The sequence below is a fragment of the Myotis lucifugus genome, unplaced genomic scaffold, assembly GCF_000147115.1.
Source record: "Myotis lucifugus unplaced genomic scaffold, Myoluc2.0 scaffold_1, whole genome shotgun sequence".
NCBI classification, from domain to species: Eukaryota; Metazoa; Chordata; class Mammalia; order Chiroptera; family Vespertilionidae; genus Myotis; species Myotis lucifugus.
This window is the reverse complement of record NW_005871049.1, coordinates 38,662,050-38,681,780: the sequence shown is the minus strand read 5'-3', so window position 1 is coordinate 38,681,780 and position 19,731 is coordinate 38,662,050. Positions and strand designations below refer to the sequence as shown.

General features: G+C 37.3%; 1 protein-coding gene across 3 annotated transcripts in view; it reads left to right on the top strand.

The window, feature by feature from the left end:
* The window catches only part of ELP3 (elongator acetyltransferase complex subunit 3), a 143,287-nt gene that overhangs the window by 22,282 nt on the left and 101,274 nt on the right, over positions 1-19,731 (top strand). For 2 of the 3 annotated variants that reach the window (XM_023755987.1, XM_023755973.1), the window contains exons 8-9: positions 13,337-13,498; positions 16,308-16,440. In XM_023755987.1, coding sequence (XP_023611755.1) covers positions 13,337-13,498; positions 16,308-16,440 — 295 coding nt within the window. The remainder of the gene's footprint in view (positions 1-13,336; positions 13,499-16,307; positions 16,441-19,731) is intronic. The other variant, XM_006081939.3, reaches the window with a different exon arrangement.

Genomic DNA, 19,731 nt, shown 5'->3' with positions numbered 1-19,731 from the left:
CATCCTACTTTGATCGCCTCAGATAAAGTGACAGGTTAATTCTGTATCCATGAATTTAGACTTAACAGCTGGCCAGTGTGATCTCTTCTGCCTGCAGGGGACATAGAAGCAGGATGAGATGGTGACCATATTTTTATTGCTCTTTTAAAACCTGATCATTCATGAATATGAGTCATGCTTATTATTAGTCAAGTGCTGAAGTCTTTCAAACTTTAGAGGAGTAATGATGTCATCCAACTCATTCTTAATAATACTGAAAATCAAATGATAGCTTAGAATAAGATGTAATTTGAGGAAAAAGAATCTTAATTCATTCAAGGCCCTGTGACATTGGAGTAGGAACAGTACTTCAGAGGGTTAGTTACTAAAATTAATTCCCTAGCAGGATAATCTATCAAGACTAAATTTTTCTACCTACGCTTATATATTACATACTTTTTCTTTTCAGTGCAGCTATTCTTGTGTTGCAGACCTTGCATATTAAGTGGAATTGAACTATAAAAATATATGGGATTTGCCTTGCCCCCCAACCCCCCACAAGCCCTATAAAAGCTTGCCACAGTGCTTTTCAGTCTACAGTTTGGGTCCCCTGAATCATATGAGCTAGGCCTACTGAAGAGCTGCATAATGAATTTTTAGGATGCACCTGGTTTGACATTTTCATCCATTGAAGCTTTAAAAATTTCCCTTTATTCTTGGTGTAAAGGTTAGCTTTATTTTTGCAGAAATGTTCTGATGCCTAGTGGTATTTGTAAATTATCTGTTATTGGGGTGAAAATGGAGTTTTATATTACAACTAGCTAGCTTCAGAGCACAATATGTTTGTAGAAAAAGCCCTTTGGAGAAGAAAGCTTCTCTCTGTAATGTTCTAGGCAAAGATAGCATTGTTTTCTTTCTGTTCTTCAATTTACCTCAAGAGGGCAACAGACACTACTTTCAGATTAAAATTTATGTATAATTTGAGTCATCATTGCAACAAATCTCATGAATGGCTCTTGGGAAGTAAGGAAGTACAATCTGGGGGCCATAAAACCCTGCCAAGCCATACTGGACGGGTTTTGCTCTTTTCTCCTAGTCTCTGTGCTTTTATGAGATAATCTAAAAAAAAAAAACAAAACAAAAAAGCCGATTTGTGGCATCTTATTTGCTTTGTTGAGATAAATGTTTGTTATAATAGAGTTGGTATTTGTTTTTGAGGGAAACGTCATATAATTTGAAGAAACAGTAGCCTGGTTTGTGCTATAGCACTTAGAGCAGCGGTTCTCAACCTGTGGGTCGCGACCCCTTTGGGGGTCGAACAACCCTTTCACAGGGGTCGCCTAAGACCATCGGAAAACACATATATAATTACATACTGTTTTTGTGATTAATCACTATGCTTTAATTATGTTCAATTTGTAACAATGAAATTGGGGGTCACTACAACATAAGGAACTGTATTAAAGGGTCGCAGCATTAGGAAGGTTGAGAACCACTGACTTAGAGATATAGAAAACTATTTTCAGATCTTAACATCTTTGTGAAATGAAGAGCAGCCCAGAGATACTGTGTTTTGGACATAACGTGTTTTCTTCAACATTTTTAGATGCGATATTTATCTTGTTCTCTGTTATCTTGCCCAGAGCATATTCCTGAAAACTGGTTGGGTTACCCAGGGTAGCTGACCTCTCAGGTGGGAAGTGATGAACTTCATATTTCTTTTACTATTCCTTGATATTAGTTCTTTTTGCTTGCTAACTATACAGATGTAATAGTTTCATTAGCTTAGCGGAGATTTTTAGTTCAAAGATTAATTTTAAATTCAGTTAAAAATTACATATTGTGATAGATGAGTCAACAAGGTTTACGGTTAAAAGTCTGTTCAAATTAGGGTTAGCTTGTGTGTCCCTGTTTCGTTATCATGTGTCTGATCTGATTAAGTTTTGTTTCTTATCTAAAAGATTAAAAGTTAGAGTAAGAAAAAGCCCTATAAAGGTGAACCTAGTTATTATTGATGGCAAGTTAGTAGCAAAAAGTATGCTATAACCTTGCAGATGGAGAAATTGGAAAGCTGAGTGAATAGGAAGTTCAAGGACAAAGCAGGTAAGGTTTCTGTGCAGGCTTATTAAATCAAGCAAAGTGATAATCACTGATTTCTGTCAGCTAGACGGAGACTCTGCAATCGTCTCCAGAGAGCAACAATTGCTGGTGACTGTCGTCCTCTAAAAGTCACAGCTCTGGAGATGAAAAGGACCTGCAGTGGGATCTGAGTCACGCATTCACCAAAATGCAAATTTTGCCAAATAACTCAGAACAACCTTTTAAAATAGTTTTATTCCTTTTTAATCAGCTGTGCCCAGAAGCAGTTTTACATTCAATCTTTAATGCTCCTTGGCTGTTTTCACAAGATGCAATTTAAAAGGGTAGTTACCCATCAAGGAGTGGGTGAGTCAGACCTTCTCCCTGTGGAATTTTTAATTCCTTTCCGGTCCTTCCTCCCTCCCCCTCCGACCACAATCAATGACTTTGAATCCTTCAACTATGTCTTACGTTTATTAGAAAAGCTAAAGTGCTAGGAAATGCTGGGTACCAGGCCTAAGTGATAATTCCATACACTTGCAGAGTTATGAAGAAAGCAAAAGCCCCCTAAGAATGTCTGAAAGTGCTGCCTTGCTGCCCTGGGCCGTGTTTCTGGCTGACGTCAGAACCTCCTGCGTTTCTGGGCTTTGGCTCTAATACTTCCCCACCCCTCACTTGATATATTGACCACTTTTACTTCCTCCTTTGGTCAACCTGATTTGTATAGATGCTGACCTGGATCCTTATCATTGGCAGCCCAACCTAGGATACAATCTTAGTCATCTTAAAAAGATACATTCGTTGTTTTTGTTTCACCATTTTATTGCAAACAAATAAAAATTGAATTTTCCAGTGAACACCACATACTAGTACATATGGTGGTGTTCTACAGTATTTGTTTAGCTTATCACATATTTATTCAACTATCCATTCTATTCATTCATCACTCCCCCCCCCCCCTTTTTTGAGTTGCATTTCAAACTAAGTTGCAGACTTCGGTACACTTCTCCCCAAATACATCATCATGCCCATCATTAACTAGTTTGCTGTTTGTGGTGTCTTTTGTATTTAGTATTCATAAAATGAAATGCAAAGATCTTAAGTGTCTCATTTGATGAGCTCTAGCAAGTACAGAAGATACTGGTGCAGCAAAACCCTTTTTAAAATATAGACCATTGCCATCATCCCAGAGTTTCCTTGTACTCCTTCCCAGTAAATTCCCCTCTGTACCTCCCAGAGGCAGCCATTGTTCTCTCTTTTTTTTCCCCTCCTGTAAATTTGCTTTGCCTATTCTAGGACTTTATATAAAGTAGAACCATACAGCATACACCTCAGATATACTGTAGGTTTGGTTCCAGACCACCACAATGAAATGAATATCGCAAGAAAGGGAGTCACATACATCTTATTTCCCTGTGCATATAAAAGTTACGTTTATACTATACTGTAATCAATTAAATATGCAACAGCATTATATCTAAAAAAACAATGTACATACGTTAAGTAAAAATACTGACCGTCATCTGAGTCTGTTGGAAAAATGGTGCCAATAGACTTGCTCAAATCAGGGTTGCCACAAACCTTCAATTTGCAAAAAATACGGTATCTGTGAAATACAGTTCAGTGAAGTGCAATAAAAGGAGGTATGCCTGTACTCTGCTGTGTAAGGCTTTGTTCGTTGCACACAAGATTTTGAGGTTCATCAACATTGTTGGATATTTCAGTAGTTGTTACCTTTTGAGTGCTGAGTAGTATTCCATTGTCTGCATAGAGGTCAGTTTGTTTATTCGTTCTGTTGTTGGACACTGGGCTGTTTCCAGCTTGTGGCTATTGTGAATAAAATTTCAATAAACATACTCATAAGTCTTTTGTGAATATATGCATTTATTTCTCTTGGATGATAACTAGACGTTGGATTGTTACATCATGTGTTTAGTTTTATAAGAAACTGCCAGACGTTTTCCCAAAGTGGTTGTACCATTAGTACTCCTACCAGTAATATATGAGCATTCAGTTGTTCCACATCCTCACCAACATATGCTGTTGTCAGTCTTTAATTAGCCATTCTAGTGGGTGTGTGGTGGTGTCTCATTGTGCTTTTAATTTGCATTTTTCTGACTAATGATGTTGAGCACATTATTATATGCTTATGTTTCTGTATATTTTCTTTGTGAAGTGTCTTTTAACATTTTCCTATTTTTTAGTCAGCTGTTACATATACCCCGAGTAGCAGTCTTTTGTTAGATCTCCATTTTGCAAATAGAAAACCCAATTTGTGGCTTGTCTATTCATTATGTTAATGATAATCTTTGAGCAGAAACTTTTTATTTTGATGAAATCTAATTTAACAGTTTTTCTTCCACACTTATTGCTTTCTGTCTCATCTCTAATAAACCTTTGCCTATCCCCAGGGCAAGAAAATACTCTTGTTTTCTTCTAGTTTTTGTATTTAGCTTTCATTTAGGCTTATGATCCATCTTGAAATAGTTTTTATGTGTAGTGTGAGGTAGGGGCCCATGCTTCTTTTCCCCTATATAGAGATCTGATTATTTCAGTATCACTTACTTAAAAACTTTCTTTTCCCACTGAGATTGTATTGGCACCTTTGTCAAAACTCAGTTGACTGTATAAATGGAAACCGGGCTCTTCTGTTCCATTGGTCTATTTGTCAGTCCTTTTGACAGTTACCACACTGTCTTGATTACTGCAGCTTTATCGTGTATTTTAAAGTCAAATAGTATAAATCTTCTCTGTCATTGTTATTCAAGATTGTTTTGGATATGCTAGGTCCTTGGTATTTCCATGTAAAATTTAGAATTAGCTTGTCCATTTCATTTAAAAAATGTGATGAGATTGGGATTGTGTTAAAACTTTAGAACAACTTGGGAGAAAATTGACAGTTTAACAATACTGAGTCTTCCAACCTGTGAACATAGTCCATCTCTTCATTTACTTAGATTTTATTTAATTTCTCTTAGCATTAGTCAGTATAGAGATATTATAAGCCTTTTGTTAAATTTATTCCAAAATATGTTTGTTGATGCTATGGAAAATGAAAAAATTTTTAAAAATTGTTTGCAACTAGTATAGTTGTTCTCAGTATCCATGGGGGAATTGGTTTCAGGACCCCCCTGCAGATACCAAAATCCACAGGTGCTCAATCCCTTATATAAATGGCATGATGTTTGCATATGATCTATGCACATTTCCCCATATACTTTAAATCACCTTTCCTGTATACTTATAATACCTAATACAGTGTAAATTCTATATAAACAGTTGTTAAGGGGATAATGACAAGGAAAAAAGTTTGTATGTGTTTAGTACAGACACATCCAGCAATCATCATAGGCCTAACTACATAGTACATGTCAACAATAACATAACTTAAAAATTTTTTTTTTCAAATATTTTTCATTCACGGTTGAGTCTGCACAAGTGGAACCTATGGATACAGAGGGCCAACTGTATATGGATATGCAGCTGATTTTTGTATATTAACATCATATTATATGATCTTATGAAATTCACTACCTAGTTCTAAAAGTTGTTTCTGTAAATCTAAGATTTTCTTTTTAAACAGTCATGTAATCTGCAAATGTAGTGTGTTTTCCTTTTGGATTTGCCTGCTTTTCTTTTTCTTGCCTTATTGCAGTGGCTATGACATTCAGGACAGTGTTAAAGAGAAGTGGTAAGAGTGGGCCTCTTTGTCTTTTCACAATAAAACAGGGAAAACTTTTAATATTTTAGTATTAAGTGCAGTGTTAGTTGAGTTTTTTTGTAGATACCTTATTAGATTGAAGAAAGGTTTTTATCATTAACTCATTTGTCTAATGATTTTACTGCATCATCTATTTAAATGATCATATGATTTTTCTGCATCTGTTTAAATACTCACATGATTTTCCTTTATTCTGAAATGTAGATAACTTAGGTTGATTTTTTAAAATATTAAACTAATCTTGTATTCCTAGGATAAACCCTGTTTGGTCATAATGTATCCTCCTTTTTATATGTCACTGGGTTCAACTTGCTGATATTTTGTAAAGCATTTGTGTCCATGTTCATGAGAGATAAGTGGTCTGTAATACCCTTATTTGTAATTTCTTTGTCAGGTTTTGGTATAAGTGTTATGCCAGCCCCATAAAACAAACATGGGGGTATTTTCTTTATTTTCTGAAAAGTTCCATATAAGATGAATGTTGTGTCTTCATGAATGAATGTCTGTAAAAACTCACCGGTAAAACTATCCAAGGCTGGAATTTTCTTTATGGGAGGGCTTTAGATGATTAATTTACTGCCTCTAATACAGGGGTGGGCAAACTTTTTCACTCGAGGGCCACAATGGGTTCTTAAACTGGACCGGAGGGCCGGAACAAAAGCATGGATGGAGTGTTTGTGTGAACTAATATAAATTCAAAGTAAACATCATTACATAAAAGGGTACGGTCTTTTTTTTTTTTTTTTAGTTTTATTCATTTCAAACGGGCCGGATTCGGCCCGCGGGCTGTAGTTTGCCCACGGCTGGTCTATTCTGTATTATTTCAGTTTTTTAAAAGTTTTTTTTCTTAAAGCTTATTTTGTGGCATATATGGTGTCTCTTGGTAAACATACTATACAGTGGGGCCTTGACTTACGAGTTTAATTCATTCCGAGACCAAGCTCATTAAGGAGCTCGTTAACTCAAATTACTCTATCAACTCAATGCAAAAAATCAGCTGAGAGACAGCTGGTATCTCAAAAAAAGTTAGTCGGGACACTCGTAAGTCAAGGCCCGACTGTATGTATTTGCAAGAACGTGTGTTCTGCAGTTGTGGGATATAATGGTCTATAAAATCAGTTAAATCAAGGTGATTGACCATATTGTTCAAATTATCTTTGGGCTTTTTGTTTTGTTTTGTTTTGTTTTCTGTCTAGTTCTATCAGTTGCTACGAGAGGGATATTAAATATCCAACCATGGTTGAAGAATTGTCCGCTTCTCCAGCAGTTATATTATGACCATTTATTTCGAAGATCTGTTTTTAGGTGCAAATACACTTAGGATTGCTGTTTTCCTTATGTCTGAGCTTTATGTCATTATGAGAGTACCTTTCTATCGTGTGAAATGTCCTTTAGTCCTGAAGTTTTCTTTATTTGATGTTAACTTAGCCATTACAGCATTCATGTGCTTACCGTTTTCCCTATGTATTATTTTTCCATCCATACACTTGTCCCCATATATGTCTCTATAATGAGAGTGGGTTTCTTGGGACAGCATCATGGGTCTTCTTGTTGTTTTTAATCCATTTTTACAATGTCTGCCTTTTAGTTGTCTGCCTAAGTTTACTATAATTATTGATAAAATTTCATTTTCATTTACCAATTTAATAGTTTTAATGAATACTGTTATTGTCTAATTTTGTATAATGCTTTTTTCTATATCCCTTAAGGAAATGTCTTCTTGAGAGAGAAGATTCCTTAAGGGATCTAGTACTATGCCTTAAGAATACAAGGTGCAGCCCTGATCGGTTTGGCTCAGTGGGTAGAGGGTCGGCCTGCGGACTGAAGGGTCCCGGGTTCGATTCCGGTCAAGGGCATGTACCTCGGTTGCGGGCACATCCCCAGTAGGGGGCGTGCAAGAGGCAGCTGATCGATGTTTCTCTATCATCGATGTTTCTAACTATCCCTCTCCCTCTCTGTAAAAAGTCAATAAAATATATATTTTTTAAAAAAGAATACAAGGTGTTGTAAAATGAGTGAAGTGGGAAGAACTGTGCATTAAGAATCAAGAGACTTAGGTTCCACATTTACTTTTGTTATAGCTTACAATACGACCTGATTTAAGCCACTTATTTATTCTGTGCTTGTTTCTCCATCTATAAAAGTGGGAAGTGGAACTAGATTATCTCTAAAATTACTTCTTTCTCTGACATTCTGTGATTTGAAGATTTGTATTGGAATGAGAATTTCTATCTAAAATATATGTTCACAAGTTATGATTCATCTAGCAGTCACTTTCTGACAATGAAGAATTTCTATAATGCATTTTTATATATAGCCCTTACATTTGAATGTGAATATAATAGTAAAAGAATGTGTAATAACTGTGATTTTTTCCTTTCTAATAATAGGTTCTTCAGATGTCTTTAGGAGTATAAAATTGTAGCATTCTTGTCAACTATTGAAAAAATCAAAACTCAGAATGTTATGGGTTGTTTTTCATATGTGTTAAACCTTGTCAACTAGCATGAAAGAGGGAGCAGGGGCCCCTGATTAGTCCTTAAGCTACATTGCCACCAATTTGGTTTTTCATAGGTAGTACTCATTTAAAAATCAAAATTCTGTTTCTTTCTATTTCTACAATTTGTGTTGGGCAGAACCCTGTTATTTTATAGACCCTCTTGGCATAACTATCAATATCCAGGAAGCAAACTTGACTACCATCTCAAAAAAAGAGGTGGGGAGATAGTTATTTTTTAATCCTCTTAAGACACCAAACATTTAGCTCAATCATTCTTAAGTGTATAATATCACTAGCACAGCATTATTCAGAACATACAATTTTGAGATATTTTCCAGATATGATTGATTATATAAAACAAATGTGTTCTTTGGTGCTACTTCTTAGGAAGTACACCAATAACTCCAGATGTTATTGAGCAGTTCAAACAAATCTTTGGCTGTCCAAAGAAGTTAACAAAATCTGCTTACTCATTCTGGGACTGTAGATGCAGGGAAGAGTTTGTACATTGTGACTAATGAAAATTAATGTTTCACTTATTATCTACTTTAATGTTATTATTACTTCCTCTAGTTTTTTATTATTTAATTTAATAACGGTAAATAATATTTGCCATTATTATATATTTTGCAGTTTGGTTTGAGCAGATTGAGTTTGAGGTAGAGAGATGTCCACGTAGGAAACTTTCCACAAGCCTTTCATGAATGTGGGCCTGGAGCTCCAGTGAGGATTCACACAGGACTAGACTGAGGCACATCCGACTTCTTTTATGACAGAGGTTTTTAAGGAGGTCTGCGGCATATTGATAGTAATGAGAAGTGCTCTTTGATGCCACAGCCTTCTTGAGTGAATCAAAGCACAGTTTCCAGATGATTATAAAGAGACTTAACATTCAATGTGCTGTATTTCCTCATGTCCCTTAGAGCAAGGACAGAGGAAAACACTTTGAGAGGCCATTTTCTTCCTTTCTGAAATAGAAGTATGCTTCCCAAGAAATAATCTATATCCATTTATATCTCTGCCACTTCTAGCTTTGTTCTTGGGCCTTGGTTTTATCTGTGTGTCTTATCCCTGCAGCTAGATTGTTAAGCATGTCTGGGATAGGAACTGATGTATATTTACTTCCTGTAGCATATCTGACCTAGTAGGTATCTTCTAGGGTTGATTGTTTGAAAGATGAAAGGTAAGCAGTGGAATTATCTAGATCAGCGGTTCTCAACCTGTGGGTCGTGACCCCTTTGGGGGTCGAACGACCCTTTCACAGGGGTCGCCGAAGACCATCGGAAAACACATATAATTACATATTGTTTTTTTGATTAATCACTATGCTTTAATTATGTTCAATTTGTAACAATGAAATTGGGGGTCACCACAACTGTATTAAAGGGTCGTGGCATTAGGAAGGTTGAGAACCACTGATCTAGATGCTGCTCTGGGAGTGAAGAGAGACCTCCTTTGTCCTCAGTTATGGCTAATTCATGTGTTCATTCTTCATATTTGTATTTTTTATATTGAAGGAGTGTTTTTGGTGCTGAAGCCTTTAAGCAGTTACCTTTAAATGTGTTGGAGCTTATACTGCCTTCCAGGAACTTCCTGTCACAATGGGAAGACAGGGGTATCCACAAATAGCGAGGCAAGCTGTACTTAGTATGGACAAAGTGCTTTAGGAATGGGAGCACATGGTTGTTACTGAGAGGTGGTGGGAAGGTGTCAAGAGAGGGGACGTATTTGTCCTATGTTTTGAAGGTTGGGTAGCATTTGATTTTTGTTTGCTTTTAAATTTACAGGTTATTGTCCAATCTTCACCCCTTTCCCCAAACTCCCCTTGTTAAAAATGTTATCAACATAAATTATTGGTTTAAGTTATGCTTTGCGGAGAACATTAGCATCTTTTATAGTTGGTGTCCCTCCTATGGCATACAGAAAAGTGTAGGATGCAATATAGCCCCACACTGCTGGGGTAGAAGCTTTTAAGATCCTGTACTAACCCAAAAAGAGCAGTAAAATTGGAATCAGGAGACCTGTGTACAAGTCCTGACTTTGTCTCTTAGAAGCTTATGGTCAGGGTTGGAAAATATTTGGCACATTCCTAAATGCCCAAGAACTTAAGAAGCCTGTGACTCCTGGAAGGTGTGGAAGTTGAACTAGGTCCTTAAAGATAGCCATACATTGATGACTGTCTAAATGATATCTAGGATTATAACAGGCCATAAAATGTCAGTTCAAATATTTTACTTAGATAAGACAAAAAGTTTATGCACATGCATATTAATGAACAATCATATTAATATGTCCACATCTCTGTTAAATGAAGAGGCAGATTCAGTGATATATAGGACTAAATATAACGTTAACAAAACATTCTAATAAAAATACAGCAATCTTATAGGAAAGTATACCTTATACTTTGTTCTTTAGGAAAATATTCCATTGTTTTTACATTCAGATTTGTTAAGAATTTCTGCTTGTTGCTTTTCAAATGCAAGTAAAATTTTGAAAAGAAGATAGTAGTAAAAGCCTTTTATAAATAAAATAATTGGCTTTTTAAAACTTGAATTATTTTTTATTTCTTTATTTCTGCTCCTGCAAAGGGTAATGATATTTCTCCCCAGAAGAAAGACATTTTTGAAACAGAGTTAGATTATTGTTTGAGAATAAGATTTGCCTCTACGTCCTATACTGTGTTCTATCTGTTTATGAAGATTAGCTAGTGAATTTTCTCTGTCTTCTAGACAAATTCCATTTGTGCTATTGCCTACCCTCTAGTTTTTTCCTGGTGGTGCAAGCTACTCTTGTGCTATGAGCTTGCTAACTTCATGGTATCCTTTAAGTAATACTGTAGGCTTTATTAAAACATGGATTAATAGGAAGGTTATGATATGATTTTGGAATGTCTGATTCTGAGATGTTCTCATTTACTTAATTAAATATGCTCTGAGTTTTTCTGCTTTTTGTTTCTTAAAGCAACCTTCATGCAGTTTTCTTTCTCCACATATGTTTGTTTTAATTTTAAAAAATAATTTTCCCCCCAAAACAGTAACTGATATTTAAAGAAGGTGAGCTACATTTATCGAATGGCATTCCGTACCTTTGTTACTGCAGGCCTTGGTACCCGCCTGTTTGTGAGGCATGGGGCTTTCCGATTAGATTGTTTCAGAAAAATCAAATGATTTAGTATTCTTTCTTAGACTATTTTATAAAATCTGAGCCCTTTTTTTGTCTTATGATTCTTGGACTAGTTGTTTGACTTTAGTCTTATCGCCCATATAATTCTATACAGAAGAACCTTATAGAATACAGTAGTAAACAGTACAAAAGAATTTGAATGTCTATAATGAAAGACTTCAGAATCATTCTTCCAGTTCTGTGGTTCTTAACTTTCTTAATAGTTATTACTAATATTAACATTAAATAAGTTTTTATTGACAATAAAGGAGTGTACTTAAATGATGGAAATTTTATGATTTTTTACTTTTCAAGGAAGAGCTATGAACTTCTTTGGAAAGGAGGAAATTAAATTTAATGGCAAAAAAAGAGGCTTGTCTAACCCTCCCCAAAGAATCGAGAAAGTTGAGAAAGGGTGCATCATGAAGAATTATTGGATTCTAGGACATTTAGAGAAGTTGAAAAGGAAATCTAATGTCTAATGAATTGTTTAAGCACTGTGATAAAATGAAATATAGAGCCTTGACCAGGTGGCTCAATTGGTTGAGAGGTTTGATTCCCCATCATGGCACATACCTAGGTTGCGTGTTCGATCCCCGGGTGGGGTGGGTGCGGGAGGGCAACCGATTGAGATCTCTCTCTCTCTCTCTCTCTCTGCCTCCCCTCCCCCCACCTCGCCCCTCTTCTCTCTCTAAAATCAATTAAAAAACAATAGCATATCCTTGGGTGAGGATTAAAAAAAAGAAAAGAAATATAGAGCAAAGATTTTTAAGTCAGATAGACCCAACTTCAAATCCTGACTTGAATTTTATGAGCTGTGTACCCATGAACAAAGTATTTAATCTCTTTGATTTTCAGTTTCTTCATCTGTAAAAGTGGTAATAAGACAAGCTTCATAGAGCTGATAGGATCATTTGATATGTACGGAGTATATTCTGAATATTAGTTTCTATCCCTACATCAGTAGCTCCCTTAGCAGGTCATTTTTACTTATCTGAGTTTTGGCCAGCATTACGGCCATTAACTCAGGCATCTTGCATCTAAAGTGGTACTCCCTACTCTGGTATGTGATTTTAACAGAAGAGAAAAGAAGATTCTTAATTTTGTAAATCATTGGCTAAGATTAATTGGCTTGGCAGGAAGACTTTTCTTGTATGTAGAAGATATTTCCCCAAAATTATTCCTACGATCATTATACATAACTTCCTTCCCTTCTTTAATTTAACATGACAAAAATATAGAGTGTGAAATAAATAATACAGGTGGTTTTCATTTATGAAAAATCGTTGCTAGGAATTGAAAACTAGGGTTTTGACCATTGAAATCACTGCTTTCAAGGAGAGTATGGTTGTAGCATACTGCAAAAGAATGATAATGACAACATCACTGTATGCTAGTTCAGTCACGTCAGTTCTGTGAGGCATAGGTACTATTATCCTCATTTTGCAGATAATGACACCAAAGCACAGAGAGGTTAATAGCATTCCTGTTTGCATAGTTAGGAAATAACAGAGCCACGATTTGAATCTAAATAGTCTGACTCCAAAGCCCATGCTCTTAACCACTGTCTTTTTCTGGGAGGACGGAAAGAATACAAGCCTTTAAATCAGTGGTTCTCAACCTTGGCTGCACATTAGAATCACCTGGGAATCTTTTTAAAATCCTGATTTCTGGGCCTCATTCTCCGGAAATTCTGTATCTTTGTTATGGGGTGGGGCCACAACATTAGTAACAAAGAAACAAAATTTCCGGAGGATGAGGCCCAGAAATCAGGATTTTAAAAAGATTCCCAGGTGATTCTAATGTGCAGCCGAGGTTGAGAACCACTGCTTTAAATGGAAGCATAGTCCTAAAGCTGTGGCAGGTGGTTTACTTCCGGATCTGCTCCACAGGTATTCTGAGAGGAGCCTCACAAAGTGTATTGGAATTACTATTGAGACCAGACCTGATTATTGCATGAAGCGGCATTTAAGTGACATGCTGACCTATGGCTGTACCAGGCTGGAGATTGGGGTGCAGAGTGTCTACGAAGATGTGGCCAGAGATACCAACAGGTGAGATGATGTCAAATGCTCTTGCACAAGCCTTCCTCTTCTCCCACCAGTTATATCCATGTTCCCTTCTTCCTACCACTCTTAAAGAAAGAGGTGTAGGCATTCCTCCTTTTAGACTCATTCTTCTATCTCTGCTCTACCCCTCTTTCCTTGACTTTCAGTCTTTGTCTACAGACTTTTTCCAGCTGCCTATACACATGCTTAGTAGATCTCTTCCTCGTCTTGTCATAAACAACCTTCCCAAAAGGTTAGCAGAAGTTAGGGCTCAAGGTCAGTAGTTAAAGCAAGAGAGAAAGCAAAGGAGAATGGGAACAAAGAAAAGAGTTTGAACAGAAATGAAGTCAGGGTGAGTTTTAAGAGAGATGAGTGTTTGTGAAGCAGATGCCAGTTGACAGGGTAGTGGGAGAAAGGTTGGTGAGGTAATGGGTATAAACGTTGAGAAATTTGGGGGTGTAAGGAAGGAAAGAAATACAGGTTGAGAGAGCCATGTGAGGTTCTCTTCCTTCTAGAACAATATCACTGAGTTGAGGAGAAAAGGTACAGATGAAATGTTAGCTGTAGAAGGAACTTTGTGATTAATTGGTAAATTAGTAAAAAAAGATTTCAGGAGTTTATTAATCAGCATTGATCACTGACCTAGGGTGGTGAAGGCAGGCTTGAGGGAGTCGGTTTGTGTTGATTTGGACCTTAAAGGCTACTTGAATTCGATTTGTGTAGACGTGATTGGGGGCTGTGCTAGGAGAGGGAGGTAAAGGGGAACTAGGGAGACATACATGGTCAGCATCTCAGAGTCAACCAAGAAGGATGCCAGGCTAAGGAGGGTGAGGTCTTTCTGATAGGTAATAGAGGTCTGTTGAGTCTTTTTGAGCACAGGGAAGACTCTGATGGGTGTCAGGCTTGAGAAGATTAACCTAAATAGAATGCATTCTTGTCGGGGAAGACTCGCCAGGAGCACTGGCGGGACTGCTGCAGGAGTGGAGAGCTGTGCTAGAGAGGAACCTGTGGAGATGAAAAGTCTCTTGAAAATTAGGGAAGCTTTCTGAAGAAAAGGACATCTAAGCTGATATCTAACTTACAGGAAGAGTATGACTTAGATGTGGAAGAGAAAAATTATTTCAGGCAAAAAGAAAAATATGCGCAAACTGCTGAGGATGGGAGCACATGACACATTTAGGGAATTCAGGGTGGTTTAGTTTGGTTAGAGGTGTAGAGAGTGAGGTAGGAAAGTAGTAAGAGGTGAGACTGAAAAGGTAGCCAGAGGGACCAAATTATGAGGAGCCTTCAAAGTTTGGGCTGTAACCCAAGGACAGGTTGTAAGCTAAGTTGTGATACAAGCATATCTACATTTTAGAAATATTACTTTATGGGGAGCACAGTATGGGGATGGATTAAAAAGAAGCTAGAAGGAAGACCAGTTAACAGGCTGTTGCAATAATTTAAGCAAGAAATGATGCCCTGAAAAGTGAATGACAGTGTTTGGTGACTGAGTGGAAATGAGGGTAAGAGAGACTGGGGAGAAGAGGCTTGGAGGAAAGATGAGTTTCATATTACATATACTGAGTGTTAGATATTTGTGGAACATCCAGTTGAAGCTTGTTTTAGAGCAAGGCTGTCCAACAGAACTTTCTGTAATGATGAAAATGTTATTTACCTGCGCTTTCCAATATGATAGTGCAACTGAGGAATGGAATTTTTCATTTTAATTAATTTAAGTATAGACTTGAATAACCACATGTCCCTAATGAACTGCAGTGTTGCACAGTGCAGCTTTATAGAGTATTGGCTATCCTGGTGTGGTATCAGGAGAGAGGTCCAGCCTAATCACATTAATTGGGAGGTTATTAGCAAAAAGAGGTGAGAAGTTGAAGCCATGGAAATGGAAGAGACCATCAGTGCGTATGACGGAGCCCCTGGTCTCCAGGATTGCTTGGTGGTGAATGGGAACGTTTTGGTGGTGAAAGGATTGACACAGGCGTCAGTCTTCGGTAGCTCCAAACTCTTAGTAGAGCTTGCTTCCTACTTGCCTAGGGCACTAGAATGGTAAGATGATCGATCCACCTGGCCCAAATGATTCTGCCTCGTCACTAAATTATTATGTCTTCTCACTTTTTAAAGGACCCTCCAACCCAGCAGAGAGAAATATGTTTTGTATATAGGTATGTGTGTGTCTCCTCTCTTCCTCTCTCTCCCTCTCTCTCATTTCAAAAGATTTCAAAAGGAAAAGAAATAATAGGATGCTGCTTCTGCATGGTTTTGAGCTCATTAATGTGGTTTCTAAGTTAGATATTTACATTGGTAAGCTTATATTGCCTTTGTTGCTAAACCAAATAATTTTAGTGTCAGAACCTTTATTGGGTGCATAAGGGAATTTCTGAGAAATATCCCAAAAGTAAAAATGAGGCCCTGGCCTCATTTCAGTTGATTGGAGTGTTGTCCCACCATGCCAAGGTTGTGGGTTCCAACTCTGATCAGGGCACATAAAAGCACCAACCAGTGAATGCATAAATAAATGGAACAACAAATCAGTGTTCTCCCTCACTCCTTGCCTCCTCTCCTCCCCATCACTCCCTCTTTCCCTCCCTTCCTCTCTCTCTTTAAAATCAATTTTTTTAAAAATCTGAAAAATAAGTAGAAATGATTTACTTCCAGACTTTCTCAGAGGTGGAGATTAAAAATGACTGTCTGAGATATTCCCCCCCCCCCAACTATATTATTCTTCATACATGTCTCAGAGATTGTTTTTCCTCTGTTCCTTGTGTTAACCTTGTTGCCCATTTATTTGTGTAACACAGGGGTTTTCTCTCCTCAGGGGCCACACTGTGAAGGCAGTCTGTGAGTCATTCCACCTGGCCAAAGATTCAGGTTTCAAAGTGGTGGCTCATATGATGCCTGATCTGCCAAACGTGGGACTCGAGAGAGACATCGATCAGTTTATAGTAAGTGTCACCTTACACCCGGCTAATTTAGAAGGCCTCTGCACGATGTTCTATCCTCTGCTCTTTTTTATTATTGACTGTTGATTATTTTTCCCATAAAAAGACAGTGCATTCCCATTATAGAGTAGTGGGAACACAATAGAAAAAGAGGGGTCACTCACAGCCCAACACCAAATAAAGCCCTAACATTTTCATTTACTCCCTTTTAGGATTTTGTTAGACTTCAGGTTTTTTGGGGGATGAGATGGTTTATACATGTATACACACAGGCACAGTTATATGTATGATAAATCATTCTTTTAATAGCTTTTCCACTTGACACTATAACAGGCATTTATCCTGTTATAGCCTGGTCTCTGTTAAAATGTTTATACTGAAATATCTGCTTAATTTCCAGTGAATAAATATGCCATACTTTGCTTAATCACTTCCAAATTTTTAAAAATTGAAGATAATACCAGTTTTTGATAGTGTAAATAACACTTCAGGTAAACAATTTTATGCCTATAACTTTGTGTAATATTTAGGATTATTTCTTTTTTAGAAAAAGTACATTTCTGTTGATTTTTAGAGAGACAGAGAGAGAGAGAGGAAGGGGAGTGGGAGAAGGAAGAGAGAGAGAGAGAGAGAAGCATCAATGTGATATGAGAGCAGAATATCCATCGGCTGCCTCATACTCACCCCGTCTTGGGGATCGAGCCTGCAACCTCAGCATGTACCCTTACCAAGAATCAAACTAGTGACCTCTTGGTTCATGGGTCGAGACTCAATCACTGAGCCACACAGGCTGGGCAGGATTATTTCTTTAGGATAAATTTCCTGGGGTAGAATTATCAGGTGAAAGTATTAATACTTTAAGAATATCATCATATTTTTTTATTTGCTTTTTAGAGGGTTGTAACAATTTACACTCATTTCAGCAGGGTTATCTTTTCTCCCAAACAGTTGTCTCCTGTTTATGTATTTTCTATATGTATATATACATATAATATTTTTATATTTGCTAATCTGATGGATAAAAGTGCTATTTCAACTTGCATTTTATAATAGTAATATATTTTTCAAATTTATATCTAATAAATATACTTTATTCATCTTTTTGGAATTGGTATGTTTTTGTCCTCTGACTCTATTGGATATGAATATTTTTAATATTAATTTAGATGAACACCCAGGTAAGGACATTATGGACTTACTGTTTTTTATATTTTTTACAAATATTTTCCCCACCCTATCTTTGGCCTTTTATTTTTGCTCCTGTTTTCAGATCTCTTTCTTGCTTGCTTGATGATTCCTTTAGACACTTCTAAGGTTAGAACTGCCATTCTCTTCTAGAATTTCATTAATCAGTGAAAGAAAATACTGTTTTCTTGTACTTTTCTGTTATTTGAATTTTAATACCTAGTTCTGGGATTTGGTTGTGTGGTTTGTTTGTTTTTCCTTTTTACTCTATCATATGTTAACTTAATCCATGTTAGCTTTGTTTTGGGAAACGAGATTGGTCAAAACTTTTCTTCAGATCCATAGACAGAGAATGTCTTAGGGATAACCTTTTAGAGAAGATGATGAAAATATTTATCAAGTTATTTCATCCGCAGAAATACTTTTATTTTGCTCTGTTTATAAAAGATAGAATTTACCATGCCTTATTTGTGAAGTTAATAATTCTTTCCTTTTAAAAAGTTTATTATTTTTAAGCCAGTGAATTACAACTGAAAGCCTATTTATAAGACAGCATTAGTTCACAGATGTCACTGTTACTGATCCCCCTTATTGGCTGTGTAATAGATTTTGAAGCTGATACCCCCTCAGTAGTTAATAGCCAGGAACTCAGACTCCAAACCTAAAAGGCACCTGAAACACACTTTTCTTGAACACAGTTCCTAGGTGGGCAAGTGGGATAGCCTGCATTCATAACTTTAAGTGCCTTTGGAAAAAATGTGTCATGTTTCAAATAATAGCAAATATCTGAGTCTTGGTGTTCATTTTCTTAGTGTCTTCAAAATATAGTAGTTCCCCCTTAGCCATAGGGGATACCTTCCAAGACTGCAGATAGTACTGGACCCTATATGTGCTGTGTTTTTTCCTACACATACGTACCTGTGATAAAGTTTAATTTATACATTAGGCACAGTAAGAGATTAACAATCCTATATAATAAAAGTCTAATATGCAAATCGATGGAACAGCAGAACAACTGGTCACTATGACGTGCACTGACCACCAGGGGGCAGACACTCGTTGCAGGAGCTGCCCCCAGCATGCAGGTCCCAGGCCAGCCAAGGCAGGTGCCAGTGGGGTTCTCCCCCTCCCCAATTGCCCTGCCAGTCGCCCCGTAGTGGGAGGCAACCAGCGGCAGCAGGGCGTGGGACCAGCAAGTGGGTGGTGCCAGGCCGGCCAAGGCAGGTGCCAGCGGGAGTCCCCTGGTTGCCCCACAGATCGGCTCTGATTTCCAGCCAGGCCCAGGGACCCTACTCATGCACAAATTTCGTGCACTGGGCCTCTAGTAACTAATAATAAAATAGAACAACTATAGCAATATGCTGTAATAAAAGTCATGTGAATGTAGTCATTCATTTTTTTTAATACTCACCCAAGGATGTGTTTTTCATTGATTCTAGAAAGAGAAGGGAGAGGGAACGAAACATCAATGTGAAAGAGAAACATTGATTGGTTGCCTCACATATGCGCCCTGATAGGGGATCAAACCCAAGACCCTTTGGTGCATGGGACAATGCCCTAACCAACCGAGCCACACCGTGGCTTTAGTCACTCATTTTAAGGGATCCCTTGCTGGAGTCTTCGTGTAGCCCCAGTGCTTTCTTGCACTGCACATTGCTATCATTCTGTTTATATCTCCTACCCACAAATTTCTCTTTACTAAACACTTATTATGCACTGTGGACCTAACTTTTGCAGTATGAGGTGCAACAGCAAAGCCAGGATAAATTTCTTTTTCCTTTTTCACAATTTCACAGATAGGTCTCAGCAACCTCAGAATATGATTATTTTTCTTTATTAAGTAGAGAACTTTTATCTTTCATATAAAAGAAGCACTTTACAGCTTCTTGGCACATCCTAATTGCCAGCATCACTACTCTTGCACTTTGGGTCCATTATTAAGTAAAATAAGGGTTACTTGAATACAAGCACTGCAATACCTGGCAGTTGATCTGATAACTGCAATAGCCAATAAGTGACGAATGGGAGTGCATTGTATACAGTGGACATGCTGGACAAGGGATGAGTCATATCTTGGCGAGAGATGGCATCACACTACTCAGAACAGCAAGCAGT